Genomic DNA, 24,923 nt, shown 5'->3' with positions numbered 1-24,923 from the left:
AGGTGACCAGGTGTAGATGAGGGTGGTGCAGTTGATGTAGTTTATATGGATTTCAGCAAAGCCTTTGACAAGATCCCACATGGGAGACTTATAAAGAAGGCAAATGCACATGGGATACAGGGTAATTTGATGAGGAGGATTCAAAATTGGCTTAGTTGTAGGTGACAGAGGATGATGACAGAAGGCTGCTTTAGTGACTGGAAGCCAGTGTCCACTGGTATACCACAGGGATCTATGCTAGGTCCTCTATTATTTGTCATTTATATAAACGACATAGATGACGATGTGGGGAGTAGGATTAGTAAGTTTGCGGATGACACAACGATTGGCTGGGTGGTTAACTGTAAGGTTGAATGTCTTGGGCAACAGGAAGATAAAGTCAGGATGGTCAAATGGGCAGATAAGATGGAATTTAACCCTGAAAAGTGAGAGGCGATATACTTTGGAAAGAGTAATTTGACAAGGAAGTATTCAATGAACGGCATAACACTAGGAAGTTCTGAGGAACAAAGGAACCTTGGTGTGTATGTCCATAGATCTCTGAAGGCGGAGGGGTATGTTAGTGGGGTGGTGAAAAAGGCATACGGGACACTTGCCTTTATCAATAGATTACAAAAGTAGCGAGGTCATGTTGGGGTTGTATAGAACCTTGGTGAGGCCACAGCTGGAGTACTGTGTGCAGTTCTGGTTGCCACATTATAGGAAGGATGTGATTGCACTGGAGGGGGTGCTGAGGAGATTCACCAGGATGTTGCCTGGGATGAAACATTTAAGTTATGAACAGAGGTTGGATAGACTTGGGTTGTTTTTGTTGAAGCAGAGAAGACTGAGGGGCAGCCTGATCGAGGTGTATAAGATTATGAGGGGCGTAGACAGGGTGGATATGGAGCAGCTGTTCCCCTTAGTAGAAGGGTCAGTCACGAGGGGACATAAGTTCAAGGTGAGGGGCAGGAGGTTTAGGGGGGGATGTGAGGAAAAACTTTTTACCCAGAGGATGGTGACAGTCTGGAATGCGCTGCCTGGGAGTGTAGTGGAGGCGGGTTGCCTCACATCCTTTAAAAAGTACCTGGATGAGCACTTGGCATGTCATGACATTCAAGGCTATGGGCCAAGTGCTGGTAAATGGGATTAGGTAGATAGGTCAGGTGTTTCTCAAGTATCAGTGCAAACTCGATGGGCCAAAGGGCCTCTTCTGCACTGTGAGATTCTGTGATTTTGAGATTCTGTGAAAACACTAGTTGGACCACAGCTACAGTACTAGTCACAGTCTTACACCAAGGTTATCGCACCAGAGAGGAGATTTATGAGGATGTTACCAGAACTGGAGAATTTTAGCAATGAAGGATGATTGGATAGACTAGGGTTGTTTTCATTGGAACGGAGGAGGCTGAAGGGAGATTTAATTGAAGTATACAAAATTATGATGGCTAGAGTGGATAGGAAGAACCTATTTCCCTTAGCAGAGATGTCAATAGGGGGGCATACATTTAAAGTAATTGGCAGAAGGATTAGAAAGGAGTTCAGAAAAAAGTTTCCCACTCAGAGGTTGATGGGGACCTTGAACTCATTGCCTGAAGGGGTAGTCGAGGAAGAAGTTCTCAATGCATTTAAAAATACTTGGATATCCACTTGCAGTGCTGTAACCTGCAGGGCTATGAACCAAGATCTAGAAAGTGGGCTTAGGCAGGATTGCTCGTTTTCAGCCGACACAAGCACAATGAGATAAATGGCTTCCTTTGTGTTGTAAACTTTCTATGTTACTATGTTAAATAACATTTAATTTTCATTAACATATGTGTCATATTCATTTTTATATTTCCCAACAGCTTTCACTAGTCATCTGATTTGGATTCTTTGGGTGAGAATCTGTTGTTTTGATTTTCAACTTTACAACAACAGCACATTATTTGTAACAAAACACTCAGAGCCATAGCGTCATAGAGTTTTATGTGAAGGAAAGAGGCCCTTCGGCCCATCGTGTCTGTACTGGTCATCAAGCCCCTATCTACTCTAATCCCATTTTCTATCACTTGGCCCATAGCCTTGTATGCTGTGGTGTTTCAAGTGTTCATCCAAATACTTATTAAGTACTGTGAGGGTTCCCACCTCTACCACCCTTTCAGGCAGTGAGTTCCAGATACCCCCCATCCTCTGGGTGACAAAACTTTTCCTCAAATACTCTCTAAACCTCCTGCCCCTTACCTTAAATCTATGCCCCCTGGTTATTGACCCCCCCCCGACTAAGGGGAAAATTTTCTTCCTTTCTACTATATGTATGCCCCTCATAATTTTGTGCACCTCAATCCGCCTTCTCTGCTCTAAGGAAAACAACCCCAGCCTATCTAGTCTTTCTTCATAGCTGAAATGCTCCAGCCCAGGCAACATCCTGGTGAATCTTCTCTGCACCCTCCCTAGTGCAATCACATCCTTCCTATCGTGTGGTGACCAGAACTGCACACAGTACTCCAGATGTGGCCTAACTAATGTTTTATACTGCTCCATCATAACCTCCCTGCTCTTGTTTTCAATGCCTCGAGTAATGAAGGCAAGGAACCTATATGCCTTCTTAACCACCTTACCTACCAGTCCTGCTGCCTTCAAGGATCTATGAACATGCACACCAAGGCCCCTCTGATCCTCTGTACTTCCTAGGGTCCTACCATTCATCGTGTACTCCCTTGTCTTGTTAGTCCTCCCAAAGTGCATCACCTCACACTTTTTAGGATTAAATATCATTTGCCACTGTTCTGCCCATCTGACCAGCCGTTTATATCATTCTGTAGTCTAAGGCTTTCCTCCTCGCTATTTACCACACCACCAAGTTTCGTGTCATCTGTGAATTTACAGATCATACCTCCACATTCATGTCTAGATCATTAATGTACACTACAAACAGCAAGGATCCCAGTGCTGAACCCTGTGGTACACCACTGGACACAGGCTTCCAGTCACAAAAACTACCTTCGACCATCACCCTCTGCCTTCTGCAACCAAGCCAATTTTGGATCCAGTTTGCCAAATTGCCCTGGATCCCATGGGCTCTTACCTTCTTGACCAGTCTCCCATGTGAGACCTTGTCAAAAGCCTTACTGGGATCCATGTAGTCTACATCAACTGCACTACCCTCATCTACACACCTAGTCATCTCCACAAAAAATTCAATTAAATTTGTTGAACATGATCTCCCCCTGACAGAGCCATGCCGACTATCCTTCATTAATCCTTGCCTTTTGAATTGGGGATTAATTCTGGCCCTCAGAATTTTTCCAAAAGTTTCCCTACCACTGATTTTAAACTCACTGGCCTATAGTTCCCTGGTTTATTCCTACCATCGCTCTTGAATAATGGTACCACATTAGCTGTCCTCCAGCTCTCTGGCACCTCTCCTGTGACCAGAGAGGATTTGAAAATTAATGTCAGGGCCCCTGCAATCTCCTCGCTTGCCTCCCACAGCCGCCTGGGATACATCTCATATGGGCCTGGGGATTTATCCATTTTTAAGCCTGCTAAAACTGTTAATACCTCCTCCTTCTCAATGCTAATTTGTTTAAATATATCATAGACCCCCTCCCTGATTTCTATATTTACGTCGACTTTCTCTATAATGAATACTGTTATGGCACAGCCGATGGTAAATGCTGAGTTGTTCTAATCCCAAAGGGAAACTTGAAACAACTGCCACAACTTGTTTTGCAATTTGTATAAATTTCGAGATGCTTGCCTTAAATTCAATAGTAATAAGACCACCAAGTCTTATAGGTTTTTACAAAACTAGATTAAACATTTATTAATAAGAGAAATAATTTTAAGCACATATGTATGTCTACAATTTACTAATATAATAACTTCTAAATCCCCTACTTAATCTGACTCCCAGTTACACTTTCATTTAGGCAACAGTAAGTCATACAGAATTTAAAATACCTAGGCAAAGTGACACACAATACCCTGAACCAGTTGAATTCAAACTGAGCTTTCTTACCTTCAGTTTTTTTGAAAACAGCAGCTTGAGGCATGGATGCTGAAGGCTTTTCACACTTGTTAGATCTTAAAAATGCCAACCTTTGCACATAGCCTTTGCTACTTTATACATATCTTCCCCTTTGAAGGTAAATCCCCATTGTTTCACTATGTCTTTGGACTTTACTTTTCTGATAATAAAAAATCTCTTATAGCACTAAGTTTTACCAATAATCTTTGGGAAAATTCACCTGGCTAGGAGACACATTTCACCCCTCCTTTGAAAACAATCAAGTCTGATTTATTTAAAAAAGCAAATGTCCTTTTACCCCTTACATTCTAAACTTCACCCATGTTTACCAAGCCTTCAGACCAGCTGCATTTAATCCAATTAAGTCTCACATACAGACACAGATATCACTATTTTACAACAAATTCTAATAACATTATGAGAATTATTATATCTTCCTGACAATACAGATGCAAAGTAGTCATTTAAAACCTCACCTACGTCTTCCGGCTCCTCACACAGATTGACACTTTGGTCCCTAATGGGACCTACTCTTTCCTTGGTTATCCTCTTGCTCCTGATATACTTATAAAATGCCTTTGGTTTTCCCTTTATTTTACTTTCCAGAGTTTCTTCATGCCCCCTCTTCGCTTTCCTAATTTCTTTTTAAAGTAACCCCCTGCACTTTCTATACTCCTCTGGGGCTTCCGCTGTTTTGAGCCCTTGGTATCTACCATAAGCCTCCCTTTTTTCCCTTATCCAGTACTGTACATTCCTCAACATCTAGGATTCTCTGGACTTGTTGGTCCCACCCTTCACCTTTATGGGAACATGTCAGCCCTGTACTCTCACTACTTCCTTTTTGAATGACTCTCATTGCTCTGATGTTGATTTTCCTACAAGTAGCTGCTTCCAGTCCACTTTGGCCAGATCCTGTCTTATCATATTAAAATTGGCCTTCCCCCAATTAGAACCTTTGTTTACAGTCCATTTTTGTCCTTTTCCATAACTTCCTTAAATTTTCCTGAGTTATGGTCACTATCACCAAAATGCTCCCCTACTGACACTTCTACCTTTTGCCCGGCTTTGTTCCCTAAAATTAAAATCCCCTGTCTTGTAGGACTTTCTATGTGCTAGTTTAAAAAGCTCTCCTGGATACATTTTAAGAATTCCACCCCCTCTAAGCCTTTCACACTTTGTCTATCCCAGTTAATGTTGGGGAGGTTGAAATCCCCTACTATTATTACTCTATTATTTTTACACTTCTCTGAGATTTGCCTACATATCTGCCCTTCTATCTCTCCCTGACTGTTTGGGGGTCTATAGTACACTCCCAGCAATGTGATTACCTCCTTTTTGTTTTTAAGTTCTATCCTTATGGCCTCATTTGAGGAACCTTCTAAGATATCATCCCACTTTATTGCAGTAATTAACTCCTTGATCAATATTGTGACACCACCTCCTCTTTTACACCCACCACACCCCTCATCTCACCTGAAGATTCTATACCCCAGAATATTGAGCTGCCAGTCCTGCCCCTCCCTCAACCATATCTCCATGATAGCAATGATATCATGTCCCCATGTGTTAATCAACACCCACAACTCATCTGCCTTACTTGCAAGGCTCCATGCATTAAAATAAATGCCATCCAGCCTTGCCACACTGCCTTTTGTCTTAATTTGACTATATATGCTCTGCCTTCCAGACTGACTTGGCTTTTCTTCTATACTTGTCTATGCATCACCTATACCTTGACTCCATATCCCACCCCCCTGCCAAATTAGATTAAACCCCCGCCAACAGCGCTAGCAAACATCCCCAACCCCCCCACCCACCCCCCTGCAAGGATATTGGTCCCGTTCCGGTTCAAGTGCAACCCATCAGACTTGTACAGGTCCCAACTTCCCCAGAAATGGACCTAGCGTCCTGGAATCTGAAGCCCAACTTCCTGCACCATCTCTTCAGCCACCCATTTATCTGCTCTATCGTCCTATTCCTATACTCTCTAGCAGGTGGCACTTTTGAGGTTGTGCTTTTCAATCTGCTACCTAGCTCCCTAAATTCTTCTTGCAGGATCTCATCCCTCTTTGTACCTATGTTGGTACCAATTTGAACCATGATCTCTGACTGTTTACCCTTCCCCTTCAGAATGACCTGCAGCCATTCAGTGATATCCTTGACCCTGGCCCCAGGGAGGAAGCACAACATCCTGGAGTCACATCTACAGCTGCAGAAACACCTGTCTGTACCCCTCACTATTGAGTCACCTACCACTATTGCTCATTCTGGGCAATAAATTTCAATGAAACTGTCTAATTCAGTCATTCTGAAACTTCCTTGTCTGGGGCAATCATGAGCTCTTCGGTCTATCATGCCTGGCTAAGGATGCTGCTCATGTTAATTCTGCAATCTCATCCTGCACTTCTCTTTTTTCTCCCTTTTATCTTTATTCACTTTTGTTTTATTTCTCACTCTTCTTTCCGATTCTACTCCCTTTTTCCTATTTTTACTCTCTCTCACTTTTGTGTTTGTCTTTTTACTTTACATTTTTTGTTTTTCACCTCTTCCTTACTTTGTTCTCATTTTGCCTCTTCAGCAGTTTCCTGGTGAGTATGTGCAGTGATTGTAGGTAAAACCTGCCCTACTGCTTTTAGGGATCACATGATTGTACTGACAAATCAGCCTTAAGTGTGGCCAATCTTAGGGGCAGAGCTTTCTAGTCATGGACCTTGTTCAAGCATATAGCTTCTACAAGAGCTCTGTAAATAAAGTTATCTGTTTCAAGGTAAGAAACCTGTCCCGTACACCAAGTTTATTACAATTGACGATGAGGATGGGATAGCTCCCACATTGCACCTCGCCTTGTGAATGTGAGCACATTAATTCTTAAGGAAAGATAGAAAAGTATACTCACCAGTCATGCCACTCTTCAGCAGAATTGACTCTTATGACTTGTCTATGGAAGACAGGAGCCAGTACATAAAGCGCCTAGGTTTTTTATTTCACAGTGAATTAATAACAGTGGAGGAGGAGCAGAAAGCAATTCTTTTAATCGTCTGTGGGAGCAAGATATATAACCTCATCCGTAGTCCGACGGCCCCAAATGCACCCAATTCTAAATCTTTTAACAAACTGGTAGACCTTGCGAAGGTGCATTTTCAGCTGAAGCCATTAGTTATTATGTAGAGATTTAAGTTCAACTCGAGTAAAGGCCCCGGGTGAGTCAATCATAATCTATATCATGTTGCGAGATCGTTTGGTTTGTGGAGTACACAACGATGCCATTCAGCGCCATTTACTTGCATAAGTTAATATTGATTTGAAGAGTGCCATTCAAGGGCGGGATGAGGTTTCCGTTATTAAATTAAAAAAGAAATAAAAATCTATGGACAGAATATTTATAATGTATATGTTCAGGTGACTGTTTGTAATGCTTAGATATTTTTGTTCTGATTTAAAAATCTTTATTTAATACTTTTGAAATCTTCAGCTCCCTGAGGCGTCTCTCTGCCTTCAGGGAGCTTTCATTCCACGCTCACCCGCGCCCAAGCTTACATCAGCACCCACCCTCCTCCCGCCCCCACCCCAGCAGCACTGAGCATTTCAACGAGTGCTTCACGCTGACTGGCCGTTAATTGGGCAGCCAGTGTGAAATTGCGGTCAGGGGCTGATCGCAGTTAGTGTCCGTTCCCCAGCTCCTCCAGGACCCGTTGATCGCACCCGCCCACCGACCTGAAAATTCTGCCCACAGTTTTTGTGCAAAATTTTGGAAATGGACCCTGTTATAATTGACTTTGAAACTAGACCTTTGTCATACCAAGTGGAAGTGGAAGACCCGATTGTTCAAAAGCATGTGGATCATCTAAGGGGTACAGAGACATTCCAACAACCAGTTATTCCACCTGTAACTGATGCTGAACCTTTAATCCCTGAGGTGTCAGATTGATTTAGAATAGACATACCTCAGGCTCTCTGTTGAATTACCTAATTCTGAACTGCCATTCTCTAAGGAGGTCACTGATGCTGCAGTTCCTGATCATGTCAATCCAGTGGGAGAATCTCAAGTCATAGAGCTATGTCGCTCTAACCGAATAGAAAACCACCTCAGAGACTTAATCTATAATTGCATGACCTGTGTATAAATGTATATGTTGTGGATTATGATATTCTTGTAAATAAGAAATGTAAAACAAAACTAAAGGAGGAGGAATGTAGTGATTGTAGGTAAATCCTTTCCTACTGCCTTTAGGGGCTATGTGATCGTACTGACAAATCAGTGCTAAGCGTGGGCAATCTTAGGGGTGGAGCTTTCTAGCCATGGACCTGGTTCAAGCATGTAGCTTCTACAAAAGCTCTGTAAATAAAGTTCTGTTTCAAGTAAGAACCTGTCCAGTACAGCAAGTTTATTGCAGTCTGACTGCCTTCCTCTTTGTTTTGCTCTCCCTCTCTCTCTTCCTTATCCCCTTCCTTTGCTGTTGGGCACATAGTGCTTTCCACAAATACTTTCTTTTCTCTGTAACCTTTTCTGTCTTTCTTCTGAGAAAATGATGTTTTATTGCTTGCCAAGCCATTCACAATGAAAAAGGGGAAGGAAGCAGATATGTATTTTTTTAAATGCTGCTGCTCACTGGCCACCCAATGTTCAAGAAATAGAAGGCCAGAGCTCTAGCTCAAAACCAATGGAAGCCTTATCTTAATAGTTAAATCAAGGGGCAGAATTTCCCAGGCCCTCCCCATGGTGGGTTTAATGATGAGCTGGGGGGGGCGGCAATGATGCGGCGAGAGATCAAAAATCAGTTTCCCCCCAATGTAAAATGATGGCGGGATCTTCCACTCCAACCTGCCATGACAGGTCGCAATTCCCACCAGAGGCCGGCACAAAACCAATTCTCAGCCCACTAGTGGGATGCATATCTGACTGGAATAGCCGCCCCCCCCTCCCCCACCCCCTGCCTAATTATCCGCACCGCCAGCAGGAAATCACGCCAGTCCAGAACATTTCTGGGTCAACGAGGCGTGTAAATGTCACCATTTACCTTCAGGAGGCCTGAGGCAGCTTGAGAAGATAGAGTCTCCAGCGACCAGGCCCTGGAACATCACATGCATCAGTGGGTGGGTGGAGCAACAACTATGTGGATCCTCTCTGTGCAGCAGCATACATGAGGTGGTTGTTCTCGGAGCAACAACTTCTCCCAGGGTTCGAATCTTCAAGCTGCAGGTGAAAGGCTGCAGGAGGTACTAGTAGGTGGTGATGGTCTGTACTGGGGTGGGGGGGGTGGTGATGTGGAGAATAGGCAGGGAGGAGATGAATGAAGAGATGGAGTGGGTGTGCAAGGCTAGAGGGGGTGTGGGTGAGTTGGGGTGGTAGGGAAATGGGAGAGAGAGAGAGAGATTCAGCAGGGGTTATGCAATGGGTGAGCTGTTATGGAGCAGGATGCCTCAGATGAAAGTGCTTTAATTTAATCTGAGAAGCAGATATCTCAGTGGAAGCATTTCCCTTTTGAGGCAGAAGGTCAGTTTTATTGAGGACTGAATTTCCCTTGCAAAAAAAAATCACATTTTGTATTTTTTTAAATTCAGTTACGGGATGTGGGCATCACTGGCTGGGCCAGCATTTATTGCCCATCCCTAATTGCCCTTGAGAAGGTGGTGATGAGCTGCCTTCTTCAACTGCTGCAGTCCCTGTGTTGTAGGTGCATCCACAGTGCTGTTAGGGAGGGAGGTATGCTGTTAGTTAAACAGTTTTAACATCACTTTGTTTCTGTTTCCATGGGGACAATCACACAGTGATGTGGTACAAGAAATACTAAACTCAGCTTGACTTTACTTGCCTCACTTTCTCCCTCTGCTGAAATGAGATTTCTCCTAAATTTAGTTCAAACTCAGATTTGTAACCACAGAGGAAAAAATCAGAACCTAGCAAAACATATTTCAGCAGAACGAGTGCATTCCAATTAAATTTGAATCATATAAAATTGTTCTTTAAAAAATGTACCCAAATTTATTTAATACTTGATTTAATTATTAAATGCTTTTTCCTCTGTAGATGTTCAACTATTTGGTGCAAAAACAAAAGAAGATATACTGGACAATGGGGACAATTTCTTACTGTGTCTATGATCTCACCAACATTGATACATGGGGTGATCAAAAATCAGTTCTGGACATCATAACAACAAGCAGGAATAGTGAGGTAATCATAAGAATGAACTTACCTGTACTTTGCTGTAATTGTCCCTTATGCCATACATTTCCATGGGATAGTTCTACATATTTTGTGACTTTGAGATCTCTATTGTGCAAATATGCATTTACGTTTTCAATGAGGATGTACTTTAGTAAATAAAAGCAAAGAACTGCGGGTGCTGGAAATCCAAAACAAAAACCAAAACAAAAATACCTGGAAAAACTCAGCAGGCCAGACCTGCTAAGTTTTTCCAGGTATTTTTGTTTTTGTTTTTACTTTAGTAAATATTGTGGCTTTGCTGGTGTTCCCCACTTGCACTCTACATTCAGCACTTCAGTTAATGACACCAGTCAGAAATAAGGATCACCACTGCAAGGCTACAAACACATGATCTTTAATTTTGGTTAATTTCTTAATCACATTGACTTCTAGTCATGAAGCTAAATAGACTAGTTTCATTACAACTAATAAAGTGTAACTTTTTATGCCTCGTAGTGTTAATTCATAACAATTCACTGCTCTTTTGAGTGAAAGTTTTTAGGCAGTGAAAAATCAACTACAGAGGAAGGTGCAGTTAATATTACCCAATAGTATCAAAAGAACATCTTTCTTTCACAATGCTCACCAATAAAACTATTTTTAAACAAAAATAAAATAACTTTAAATATCTTAGGGAAAGCTGTATAATGTGGGCCTGAATTTTCCCCCTCATCAGGCGCGTGCGATCGGTGGGTCTGTAAGCGGGCACGAAATGCGCTTCCTCCTGCGATCAGCCCCTGACTGCAATCTTACCCTGGCTGACCAATTAACGTGCCTGGAGAAAGGCTCAGCACTGCTGTTGGGGGTGGGAAGAGAGCGGGTGCCAATGTCACTGTGGGTACTGGTGAGTGCACAAAAGCACAAAACTGCTGCACAATATGTCCGTGCAGCACAATCAAGCACCTGAAAACATACCTCATGAAAAAACATCCACAGATGTTTCTTTTTATTTTACCTCCTAACGGAGATTTCATCCCACTCTTGGATGAGGTTTCATCAAAAACATAAAGCCCGCCTGGCTGATTGGCCCATCCACCAACCGTAAGGTTGGACGGGCCATGAAAAATCGCTGACAATTGGGCCATTAATGGGCTTAATTGCCCGCTTAATTGTCGGCGGGCCCCCCTCTGACTTCTGAGCGTGCCTGCCGAGCGAAATATTGTGTGAATGCGCGATGATGTTGGGATGCTCACCTGAAGTCAGCTCGCGCGATTTCGCGCTCGTTCGGGTCGGGCGCACACCCGCCCGTGGAACGTAAAATTCTGGCCCATGGTTTATATGGCAGGGGATTTCAAGACTTCTGCTAGAAGATTACTAGAAGCATTACTTTTTTAAAAAAGTATTTACATCTTTTAAACTGGCTGATTCGCACCCGTACTTGGGTTTGGAAGTTTTCCATCACTGGGGGGTGTGGGGAGTGGGTGGAAGGGGGCAGGTGGGTGCTCAAGAAATTGCTCTGTAAAGGTCAGATGTCTACAATATGCTTAAAGGAAAAGCCATCATAACAAAAAGGTAGTTGCTTTTACCACTGCAGATCCAGTAGTAGAGTTGTGTGAGTTTTCAGATTGATAATCCCACTTTTGAGGTTCTGATCTGCTTTTAAAGTGTTTCTTACATTTCACTTTACTTCGTAATGTTAGGCACCTGTTGTAAACAGTTTAAAGTCCAGTATTCCAAACTCGTAATGGTAGAAGATGTGACCTATGATGTCACTTCATCAGAAGAAGAGAAGGTTGGCTGGAAAAGGAAGAAAACTGTTGAAAAATTGACCAGACATTAAAAATCTTGTTTTTATAGGTTCGCAAACTTGTTGATGCTAAACCAGTGAAGGAGTTATTACATCAAAAGTGGAATTCCTTTGGATATAAGTATTTCCTGATATGGATGTTCTCCTATATTATGTACATTATTATATTCACCGTTGCTAGTCTTTATCGGCCCTTGAAGCCAATTCCACCCGGGTTATCTGACAACCTTACCATTAGGACACAAAAGACTTTGGCAGTAAGTATAAGCATTTCCTTATGGACATTCTCCAGTTATTTATGTAGTATGTTCATCATCTCAAGGCTTTTAAAAACCAATTCCTTCTAGGCCTTCTAATGACCTCATCATTATGAGGCATAAGTTTTTAGTGCTAAGATAATACAATACGGACTGTAATAAATCATTTCCAATAATAGTTAGTGTTTGTGCAGGAGGATCTAAAGACTGAAAAGATGTGGCTGGGGTGGGTGCGGGGTAGGCGATAATCAGGCAACACTAAATAATCCATTCCAAAGTTGTCTATAAGTTGCATGGTTGCACAGCAACCCAGAAGTCCCCGTTCAGGCCGTAAACAATTTAGCCCCTTTAAGTTCTCAAAAACGTCAGGCTGCACAAAATCTTTAAAGGGACCATTCGCTTAAATAAATCACCCACATATTGAAAAAAAAGTTAGAGGGAATACTGATCAATCCTCAAGTGTATGAAGTATGTTACCATTGATGAAATATCCCATAAAAAATCCTCATCAAAACACTTTACAGAATCCTGTAAAGATCGAATAGTTTTCAGGATATTTTCTAACTGACATATATTAAATCTGGCTGGATTTTTCTTCCCCATGTCTTCTATAAGAAATCTGTAAAATCCTGTTTTGTAAGGCTGCTGAATGATTCAATGCAACAATTTTGATTGATCGATTTTACTTAAGGGCTGGATTTTCCTTCACCAATCTTCCCCAAATCAGGGGTCAGAATTTTGCCCTTGATGAGCGGGCGGGCCCCACCGGCTCAGCGGTGGGCGGGCAGCCGATCACCGCCGCAGAAATGGGCCCCGCCACCACGGTGAGTGGGAGGGCCAATTAAGGCCCACCTAGCGGGCCGCCCGACGGGAAGCGCTATGCGCGGTGGGAAGGGATTCCCCAACTGTCAGAGTGCGCTCTTTTGTGCATACGCGTGAAAGAGCGCATATCTCCCTGAGACTAAGTGCTGTCTCAGGGAGAGCGCTGAGAGTTTTATAAACTTAAAAAATAGAAAAATAAAAAAATTATTAACAAGTTCCCCCCCTCATGTGACAATGTCATATGAGATGGGACATGTTAATAAATATCACAAAGTTTATTAAAGTTTTAAAAACAGACATGAAACCTCACCCCATCAATGGATGAGGTTTCATGTTTTTTCAGAAGCCCGCTGGGGCTCCTGTCCTGCCCGCCAGCCTTAAGGTTGGACGGGCAGGTCCTTTAATTGGCTTAATTATCCTGTCAATGGCCTCAATTGGCCCTTGGCAGGTTGGCGGACGGACAGCTGATTTCGCTGTCCGCCCACCTTCCTGAATATTTAAATGGGGCGGGATGATTTCAGGGGGTTCCTCCCGATGTCATCCCACGTCATTTTCCCGTCGGCGAGTGGGCCCCGCCCCCAACTCGCCGACGGGAAAAATTCTGGCCCAGGTAGGTGAGAGCAACAGATATTTGTATAGGGAGGACTGCCAGCACCTCCCCACCCTGATCTACACTCCCCTCCATTCAACTGGGTAGGTAATGTCAATAGACACCCTTACATTGTCCCGCTGTATACAATGGAGAGGAGGCAGAGCATGTCAACTCAGGTCCTTTCTCTGTCTTCAACCACTGGCCCATCAACCCAGCAATGCTGGGGTGAAATCATCCCAGATTTCCACAAAGTGCGGTAGCGGGCGGGAAAGAAACCCTTTTGCCCGGCAGCCACAATGGCAGGTTTTCGCTCCGTATCATACCATTCCCACCTCATTAATTATGCAGCCAAAGGAAACGTGCTGTCTCACTGGCGGGCAGCCTCTGATTTGCCCACCACACCATTACCTCACTGCTTCCTCATGCTGGGTGCCATATTTAAACTGCAGCTGCATTCATCCTTCTCAATGCTTGCAGCCCAGGAGGGCACCGGTGAAGACATGGCCCCAAAAGCCAAGAAGAGTGCACCCCGCTGATTCAGCAATGAATCCCTGGGATGCCTTCGGGAAACTGTGGAGGCCCACAGCAATGTCCTCTACCCCCGCTCTGGCTGCAGGAGGCCCATCAGTCTCACCACTTGGGAGGCAATGGCAGGTGTGGTCAGGGCCAATGCTACACAGAAGAGGTTGGACATCCAGTGCAGAAAATGGATGAATAATCTCATCTGTGCCACCAGGGCAAGGCAACCATCTTATCACTCTAAACTCACACACTGATAAGGCCATCACATATTCACTGGCATCTCACTCACTGCCAGCTCAAAGGACACTACCATTCATTCTCTCACACACACTCTCATCACCATTAGGCCTCATCGCCTCTGGAGACTGCCTCCTCAGTTCCCACCATCTTGAGGCCACTTGCACAGATCAACATGTGCCCCCACACACACACACCCTGGGATACCCCCCTTCCCCAGTAGAGCCCTTACTCTGCAGCTTCTTCCCTTGACTGAGGTCACTTCTTCCCTTTCCCCAAGCAAGCCCTACCGCTCAGCCATTGAAATGCTACCCCAGCCTTATGGCTGGTCTGGTAGGTAGAGACCTACATGTGAACCCCCCGTAAAATTGATGTGGTGCTGCCTGAAAAACTTGGTGCTGATGACCGCGAGTGCTGCCTGAAGCAAGGTAGGCAAACAAACCTCAAATTCCTGAATGAAGTGCAGCTTGCCAGGTGCATATTGCTTATGTACAGTTGTGAAACATGTTGGCGTATGATCACATCGACGTTCCCGAGTGATCCAGTGTAAGGGGGTGATTCCGGCGAGCAAGGCTTATAATGAGATGCTAAAATATTGAAATTAGGTTCCCGATGTACAGTGGAGGGAAACACGGCCCACCACTGATGGGTGGATCTCCCTCTCTCTCTGCTCAACCTCACCGATAATGGATGAAAGCCTCAGCCAGTCTGAGGTCTAAAGAAAAAATTGAATTCTGAAGCTCAGGGCACTTTAATGTTCTCATCTTCTCAGGTGCTGCATCAGGAGCTCTGTTGAAGCTCCCCTTGCATTTTCTTCCCCTGTCAATAGTAGGTCCCTCTTGATGGTGGGGGTCTCAGCTGGATCTCCTGACCCCACCCACAAACCCCTGTGTGAACCTTAGTCCAGGAAAATGGGTCTTGGTTGGGATAGCAAGCAAAAATATCACACTGACTCTGCTGGCATGGGTTAAGCAAAATCCAGACCAAAGTACCTCAATAGTTTCCTGATTATATCAGACATTCATAATATTTTTGCAATTAAGCCTATCAGATTGAGCATAATTGTTGCTAAAGTAGAAAAATATTAGTGTTATGAAAGAATTGCTAATTATCCAGTCATATCATGTTTGAAATTCTGTGGTCAAAATTAGTTTGACATGAACAGATAGTAATGGCATTACAGAATTCTCTTGAATTTAAAGTTGTCACAAAATGAAAACAAAAAACAGATTTGAAATGATATTGTTCTGGATTTTATGGGATCTGAAAGAGGGGGCTGGAAATCAGGATGGCAAAGGATGGGTTGCCATTGTCTTCCTGCCGCCATAGCATTTTACCAGAAATGGGTGGGCCCTCTGACTTGTGGAGGGACCACTTGGTGAACCCTGGCAGCTGCTCTGTGGGCTCAAGGTGGGATGCCCTCCCACTTGGGCATTCTGTGACCCAGGAAGGGCCTTGTGGCAGCAATGGCCACCTACGTGACTTTCCTTTGCCCTCACCAGCCATCTCACCCACTCTCAGCGGAGCCTGCCTGACTGGCTCTGATGACCTCCGCCCTCACTTACCTTGCTGTAAGGCAGGTGTCCCTTGCTGCATCCTCTCAGCTGGATGTAGTCCCAGCAGCGGCCACTGCTCCTGGTGATGCTGTTGAGACTGCAAAGCTGTCAGCCCTCCAACTGGCCAGCAGCTCTGGGAGAAATACCCTCATGCCTTAAAGGGACAGGTGTCCCAATGGCAGTTAACTCATTAACTGCAAAATGGACAGAAAATCGAGTCAGGACTGCCCCTGAAACAGCCGAGGTGGGGTTGTCCCCAGTTTCCTGACCCATCATCAAGGCCACCACTACCCCAACAAAATCCAACCCAATGTTTATAAAATGAAATAATTAAATATATTTCCAGAACAGTAATTGCCAGTACACAGCAGAATGAGTTAGCATTCCCAATGGAAAGGCTTGCCCAATACAGCATTGTTCCGGAAATCAAAGAGTATGAGCAAAAATTGGGATTATTAGAGCCATTTTTTAGGGCATTGTGAGGGGCCTTAGACTTTCAAAATGGCATCCGTGGGGCACACAAACATAGAATCATGGACTATTTACGGCACAGAAAGAGGCCACTGGGCCCATTGTGTCTGCACCGGCTGAAAAACGAGCCACTCAGCCGAATCCCACTTCCCTGCATTTGTTCCATCGCCCTGCAGGTTACAGCACCTGAGGTGCATATCCAGACACTTTTTAAATGAGTTGAAGGTTTCTGCCTCTACTATCCTTTCAGGCAGTAAGTTTCAGACACCCACAACCCTCCGGGTGAAAAATTTTTTCTCTCTAATTTCTCTATCAATCATTTTAAATCTATGCCCCCTAGTCACTGACCTCTCTGCTGAAGTAAATAGGCCATTCCCATCCACTCTATCCAGGCCCGTCACAATTTTATACATCTCAAATCAAATCTCCCCTCAGCCTCCTCTGTTCCAAGGAGAACACCCTCGCCTATCCAACCTTTCCTCATAGCTGCAATTTTCCAGTCCTGGCAAAATCCTCGTAAATCTCCTCCGTACCCTCTCCAATGCAATTACATCCTTTTGTAATGAGGGGACCAGAACTGCACATAGTACTCAAATTGTGGCATAACTAAAATTTTATATAGTTCCAGCATATCCTAACTGCTCTTGTATTCTATGCCTTGGCTAATAAGTGAAAGGATTCCATATGCCTCCTTAACCACTTTATCAACCTGTCCTGTTACCTTGGGGATCTGTGGACATTCACTCCAAGGTCCCTCACTTCCTCTACACCTCTCAGTATCCTCCCATTTATTGTGTAACCCTTTGCCTTGTTTGACCTACCCAAATGCATCACCACACACTTTGCTGGGTTGAATTCCTTTTTGCCACTTATCTGCCCACCTGACCAACCCATTGATATCTTCTTGCATTCTGCACCTATCACACGGCCAATTTTTGTGTTATCTGCAAATTTCTTGATTACTCCCCCTACATTTACATCCAAATCATTAATATATATCACAAAAAGCAGAAGACCTAGTACTGACCCCTGCAGAACCCCACTGGAAATGGCCTTCCAGTCACTAAAAGAATGACCCTTTGTTTGCTGCCTCAGAGCCAATTTTGTATCCTAGCTTGCTACATTCCCCTGGATCCCAGCAGCTTTTATTTTTTTTAGCAGTCTGTCATGTGGGATGCTGTCAAAAGCCTTGCTAAAATCCATGTAGAACATAACAACTGCATTACCCTCATCAATCCTCCTTGTTACTTCCTCAAACAATTCAATCAAATTGGTCAGACACGACCTTCCCTTAACAAATCCATGCTGTCTGTCCTTGATTAATCCATGTCTTTCTAAGTGACAGTTTATTCTGTCCCTCAGAATTGATTCCAATAATTTGCCCACTACCAAGGTCAGACTGACTGGTCTGTAATTATTCAGCCTATCCCTCACTCCCTTTTTAAACAAAGGTACAACGTTGGCAGACCTCAATGCTGCGGCACCTCACCTGGATCCAATCGGCTCCCCGCCCACCGGAGATTGGGTTGGACCCAGAAAATTCTGACCGTGGTCTCAACAATGCTCTGTATCATTGAAGCATAGCCTACTTTTATGTTCAATTCCTCTCATAATAAAGGATAGCATTCCATTAGCCTTCTTAATTACATGCTGTACCTGCATACTAACTTTTTGTGATTTATGCACCAGAACACCTAGATCCCTCTACACCTTGGAATTCTGCAGCCGTTCTCCATTTAAGTAATACTCTACTTTTTATTCTTCCTGCCAAAGTGAACAGCTTCACATTTTCCAATATTAAACTTAATTTTCCAGATTTTTGCCCAAATACTCAACCTATCTATATCCATCTACAAGGTCCTTATGTCCTCTTCACAACATACCTTCCTACCTGTCCTTGCGTGACCTGCAAATTTAGCTACCCTGCCGTCACTCCCTTCATGTAAGTCATTGATATAAATTGTAAAAAGTTGAGGCCCCAGCACAGACTCCTGCAGGACTCCACTTGTCACATCCCACCAATCAGACAAAGACCCACTTATGCATACTCTGTTTTCTGCCAGCCAGCTAAACTTCTATCCATGTTAATATGTTACCTCGTATACCATGAGCTTTTATTTTCTGCAATAACCTTTGAAGTGGCACCTTATCAAATGCCTTCTGGAAATCCACGTACAGCAGATCTACCGACACCCCTTTAACCATTGTGCATGCTACTCCTTCAAAGCACTCCAATAAATTGGATAAACATGACTTCCTTTTCACAAAGCTATGCTGACTCTTCCCAATTACCTTGAGTTTTTCTAAGTGCCCAGCTATAACCTCCTTAATGATCGGTTCTGACACCTTCCCCGCAACAGATGTCATGCTAACTGGTCGATAGTTGCCTATTTTCTGCCTCCCTCCCTTCTTTCCAGTCTGATGAAACCTCCCCAGAATCTAGCCAATTTTGGAAAATTAACACCAATGCATCTACTATCTCATTAGCCACCTTTTTTAAGAGCCAAGGATGAAGTTCATTAGGACCCGAAGATTTGTCAGCCTGCAGATCCATCAGTTTGCTCAGTACTGCTTCCCTGGTGATTGCAATTTCACCAAGTTCCCCTCTCCCTTCCACCTCCTGATTTATAGCTATAACTGGAATTTTTTTTAGTATCTTCAATAGAGAAGACAGAAGCAAAATATATGTTCATTTCATCCGCCATTTCCTTATTATCTATTATTAACTCCTCACTCTCACTGTCTAGAGGACCAAGACTCACTTTACTTACTCTTTTCCTTTTTAAAAACCTGTAGAAACTCTTGCTATCCATTTTCATGTTTCTAGCTAGCTTCTACTCATACTCTAATTTCTTTCTCCTGATTAATCTTTTCGCTATTCTCTGCCGTTTTTTATATTCTGACCAATCATCTGACCTGCCATTCATTTTTGTGTAGTTATATGCTTTTCCTTAAGTTTGATGCTTTTCTTAATTTCTTTAGTTAACCACGGATTTGGGTCCTCCCCTTATAATTTTTCTCTATAGCAGGAATATACTTATTCTGAGTATTCTGAAATATTCCCTTAAATGTCTGCCATTGCTTCTCTATTGATCTATCCCCTAGCCTAGTATCCCAGTTCACTTCAGCAAGGATGCTAATCCCTTTAATACTTCCCCTCTACCAATGTTTGTCACATCTAATACTTCACATTCTTCCTCCTTAACTACAACATCTGCATTGTCCCCCTCTTTTGTGAAGACAGATGCAAAGTGTTCATTAAGAACCATACTCACATCCTCCGCCTTCACACATAGGTTACCTTTTTGGTCTTTTACAGGCCCTGGTCTTTCCTTAGTCATCCTCTTACTCAATGGATTTACAAAACATATTTGGGTTCTCCTTGATTTGACTTGCCAATATTCTTTCATGTCCTCTCTTTGCTTTCCTAATTTCCTTTTTGATTTCGCCCCTCCTCTTTTTATACTCTACTCGGGTTTCTGTAGTATTGAGTTCTCGGTGTCTGACATAAGCTTTCCTTTTCTGCCTTATCTTATCCTGTAAGCTCCTTGACATTCACAGGGCTCTAGATTTGGCAATCTCACCCTTTTTCTTTGAGAGAACATGTTTACTCTAAACCCCTCGAATCTCCCCTTTAAATACTCCCACTGCTCTGACACTGATTTACCTTCCGGTAGCTGTTTCCAGTCCATTTTTTGCTAAATCACTCCACGGCTTAGTAAAACTGGCCTTGCCCCAACTTAGGATTTTAGCTCCTGTTTTCTCTTTGTCCTTTTCTATAATTATGTTAAAACTAACTGAATTATGATCACTACCGCCAAAATGCTCTCCCACTATCACTCCTTCCACATGCCCAGCTTCATTTCTTAAAATTAAGTCCAAAGCTGTATGCCCTCTTGTTGGACTTGCTGCATACTGGCCAAAAAAGTTCTTCTGAATGTACCTCAAGAATTCTGTTCCTTCCATTCCTTTCATACTAAAATAATCCCTGTTAATATTGGAGTAGTTAAAATCCCCACTATTACTGCCTACTGTTTTTGCCTAGGCCACGTGAAGTGTCCATGAGTCCCCACATGCCAGAGGATGAGCATTCCACGTGACCAAGCTGCCCTACCATACCTTAAGCTTACTTTTCAATTATTTACTGCAAACTGGAGACTAAAAAGTAGAGTAGACTAACACACCAATGAGTTTCTTCTCTTGTTCCAACCACTGGAGACTGATAAAAAGGGTATAAGATGGAGCACCTATTTCACCCTGTACACTGAATTCCCACATGAACCAAATTCCCAACTCCACACTCCATCTATGTCTCACTCAGACATAGTCTCTTGTCTCCTCATGTTCTCCTTACCGTCCGTGCAGTTTGAAGAACGGGTCTCTTATGTAGAGCTTCTGATGAGTCACTACCTCGTTTAGCTTCCTGCTACAGTAATTAACACCAATTGAACCAACTTCTTTCAGCAGAAAGGGGAAAATTACACCAGATACCATATTTGTACAAGCATGTGCAGTGAACATGCAATGGAAGTATTCAGAGCAGGCAGATCATGTGTAATGTAACACTAATTTGATACTAGTGCTGCCATTTTGGAGCTCACACAGGATGTGTTCCACAAGAAGGAGCCCCATCAGCAGCCTATAAAGGGATCATCAACTTAATTTCAAGTTAGTAACTGATTGGCTGTTGCTATGATTCTACAGGTGTTTAGTCCTTCATATGGATGTTTAAAATTGTAAAGGTCTATAGGGAGTGCTGTGGCAGGTGCAGAAGGACTTTGTGCGGACTTTAAGGTTTCAGCACAAACCAGTTGTTCCCACACATGAGGCATTCTCTTAGAATGCACCTTGAATTGGAGAATGAATAGAAGTCATGCAGAGCAGAAGAAGCTGTTGGCAGAGAGAGGAGAAGGAAGGGGAGAAGAGCTCTCAGCAGAAGGTCATATTCCCCTAGGGTGTTCAGGGAACAATTTCTAATATCAGCCTCAGGGTGCGAACAGTGCATGAGACATCTGCGCCAAGTAAATGCGCTGCCTGCATTGCAATCAATGGACCCAGGTTAGTCACACATTGCTATCCCTGCACCTGTTTTTGGTTCCCTTTGGATGAAGTCAAGTTTCTAATTTAACCAATAAGCACAGTACAGGGTCAACTGCTATTCTTAATCTTTGTTTGTGATAAATGTATTGTGTTTGTGTTAACAGTTATTTTTCTATTATTTACTTATTTTAGGAATCCTATCAAACGAAGGAAGATTATCTGAGACTTGTGGGTGAACTAATAACCATCATTGGAGCACTGGTGATACTCATTAGTGAGGTAAGTCCCAGACCTACGTCCTGTAAACCTTGGGGCTGAGTGGTGCACTTACAGTTTACATATGAAAAGAGAAGTAGCTGGTGAAGGTAATTCTTTAACTACTCACCCTTGCTTGCATTTTGGGAAGAGAAGTCTAGAGAAGGTAGAGCAGTAGCATTATCCCAACAATCAATTATCCAGTCTGGGATGCCAAGGTTGCTGGCTAAAATGACACCATTTACAGAGGAGCTAATAGAGTTGAAGGTTGCCATGATCCATAAGCTCTGCTGTGGTATTCCCCAACAAGTTTTTTTTTCAAATGTTTGTAAGAACAAAGTTTAGTTTGTTTACAAGGTAACATTTATAAAGCACTAGTGAGGAAATATCTTGGCATTCCAGTGCATTGTGCGATAGAATGGTAGTAGGCTGGTTTACAGTTTTGAATCCTTTCATGATAAGTTCCCAGCCTCAAAGCTATAATAAAACTTGTTTATTTTTTATTCATTCATAGAATGTGGGCTTCGCTGGCAAGGCCAGCATTTATTGCCCATCCCTAATTGCCCTTGAGAAGGTGGTGGTGAGCTGACTTCTTGATTTGCTGCAGTCCATGTGGTGTAGGTACATCCACAGTGCTGTTAGGGAGGAAGCTCCAGGATTTTGACAGCTATTGTCAAACATTGTCAGACATTTACACAACCTCTGATTCTGGGAATCTAGTATCAAACATACCTCAGCCAGAAATTACACAGTAAGTTGCAGAGTTACTGGGATGCATTGTACATAACCATTTATATTTCTACAACAAAACGCACAGACTAAGAGACTCTTATTTCTTGCTGTCCGAAAAGCAAAACTTTCAGAGGCTGTGCTACACAAGGGAAGCCAATAATGAAAATGATATTTGAGTTTTGATAGGTTTATAAAGGGCAGGATTTTTCACTGAGCGGGTGGGCACGCGCCCAATCCACTGGAGTGTAAAATGATGCGCGGTGACATCAGACGAGCATCCCAACATCATCGCGCACTCGCACAGTATTTCGGTCAGCGCCTATTAAAGTCCTGTGCCTATTAAAAAGCCTATTAAGGCCATTACAGATTTAATTAAATGTTAATTCGCTGCCCATCCAGCCTTTCGGTTGGTGGGCAGGCAAAAAGGCCAAGCAGCCTTTGCACTTTTTAGGAAATCTCATCCATGGGCGGGATTAGGTTTCCAACAGCAATTTAAAACATGCCGTGCATGTTTCACGCTAGGTGAACCTTAGTTGTCCTGCCAGGGTAAAATCGCGGCCTGGCCCAATCTAGGGCAGCGGTTGGCTTCTTGACTGCTTCCGCCCGCTCTTGCTGAGTCTGCCCGATGAGGGAAAAATCCTGGCCAAAAAGTTAAATCTATCCCCACTGAAAGGAAAATCATGCCACAGTCCATCTCCACCACAGATGTCATAATGCCAGTGGCAGTGAAAGCCACAATTGTCCTCAACAACATCCCAGGTTGCACTGATGACATTTGTAAGATTAGCCAATTCGCTAATCTTGGGTATATTTAAGCAAGCATTGTATACATTGTTACTAGAACTGCTATTTTGTCCATTTCCCCAAGGACAGGTGTTGATGATACGACAGGGAAATGTGATTTTATAAAGTGGCAAGATTCCCAAGGTCCAAGGAATCATCACTCACAGATGCTTTCATGATCTGTGTTATTATGCATATCAATAGCAAAGGATTCCACCCTCACTGTTCAGCTCATTTTGACCAGCAGCAGCATCTCACCGCATAAGTCAACATTTACTTTCCCCAGTGCAACCAAGGTGCTTTTACTTTAAGTCTGTCCACTATCCTAGCATTCTTTTACTCTCAAAACCAGATCCTTTGAAAACTCCTTCAAGATCACGCAAGCTTACCTTCTACAACAGTGGCTGATGGCAGCTTTGCACGTTGTCAAGATATCAGCTCAGTGCTGTTATAATGAAACCCATTCATCTGTAGTCATGATAGCAGGCACAGACAGAATGATCTTCCCCATGGAGTACTGAGAACTACTGTATGTGATTCATGTATCTGCAAAGATTCCAAGATAAATGGGGGAGGGGAGGGGGGCGGAGTGGGCGCTAGTAAATAAAGATGAGCATTAGAGTGTAATAGGGTGAGCCTATCAGCTGCAAACAGTGAGAGGAACAGCCTGTGATTGAAGGAGCAACTCCATGCAAAATCTTCCATTCAAACTTACCTGTTTAACCAGCATTTTGAAAACTGGCTCTGGGGGCCGCATAGAGCAGCTTCACAGGTCACATCCAGTCCGCAGGTCATATGTTGAACAAACCTGGGTTAAATTGATTCAAGTTGAATAGGGATGTGGGGAATGATCTAGGATCTTTATACAATTAGAATTGGCAAGATGGACTGAAGAACCCAGGAAGCAAATACATTTTAAACAGTAGTTATTCAGCTTCTTTCAGTTGCCTACGGGAGATATTTGATGGACTCAATTATTTTCATTTCCAGATCCCTTATCTGTACAGGATTGGTCCAAGAAATTATTTAGGAAATACATCAATAGGAGGGCCTTTTCCATTGCTCTTGTAAGTATGATCTCCCGCTCTTACCAGTTTTCTTCTAAATGGATCCAGAGAGCACATTAGAATCTAATTAGAGAAGGTAAATAATTTTACAAATTGGATAACACAACTAAAAATGGATTAAATAATGATGCCTCATTCCATGCTGCATTTATAAGTTGCACAGATCAGGTTCTCAGTGATGCTGGGATAGATTTTTCCCTCTTTAGTATTGTTAACAAAGTTGTAGGTACATAAAGGGCGGAATTTTCCATGCCTGCTGGCATTGGGTATCATGATGGGCATGAGTGAACAATATGGCAGGAAGGCCAAAAATCACTTCCACACTGTTGTGAAACACCTCTGCACCCGTCCACTCCATCTGTCAATAGCGGAAATAGTGTTTCCGTGTTCCTGCTGCTGGACATCAGGAACTTCATTGTAATACATTTGCATATCATTACAAGCTCAGCTCACTGGAATCATCCCACCACGCTGGATCATCTGAGCAATCACGCTCAATTGTTTCACAACAACATTTATAAGGAGTGCAGCTGGCGAGCTGCACTTTGAGGGGAACTCGGAGGTGAATGCATTGTAACGTTGCGCAGCATTCGTGGACCTCACGGCTGAGGTGCCATGCATTCAGACAAGGGCACAGGCAAGT

At 43.2% G+C, this 24,923-nt stretch overlaps 1 protein-coding gene across 1 annotated transcript in view; it reads left to right on the top strand.

Annotated features, from left to right (window-relative positions):
* Positions 1 to 24,923, top strand: part of LOC144693772 (transient receptor potential cation channel subfamily V member 6-like) — a 65,391-nt gene that overhangs the window by 29,693 nt on the left and 10,775 nt on the right. Inside the window, exons 7-10 of the mRNA XM_078563790.1 lie at positions 10,020 to 10,166; positions 11,997 to 12,203; positions 21,636 to 21,722; positions 24,204 to 24,280. Coding sequence (XP_078419916.1) covers positions 10,020 to 10,166; positions 11,997 to 12,203; positions 21,636 to 21,722; positions 24,204 to 24,280 — 518 coding nt within the window. The remainder of the gene's footprint in view (positions 1 to 10,019; positions 10,167 to 11,996; positions 12,204 to 21,635; positions 21,723 to 24,203; positions 24,281 to 24,923) is intronic.

The sequence above is a fragment of the Cetorhinus maximus genome, chromosome 19 (genome assembly GCF_964194155.1).
Source record: "Cetorhinus maximus chromosome 19, sCetMax3.hap1.1, whole genome shotgun sequence".
NCBI classification, from domain to species: Eukaryota; Metazoa; Chordata; class Chondrichthyes; order Lamniformes; family Cetorhinidae; genus Cetorhinus; species Cetorhinus maximus.
The sequence above is the reverse complement of the archived record's forward strand: the minus strand, read 5'-3'. Positions and strand labels throughout refer to the sequence as shown.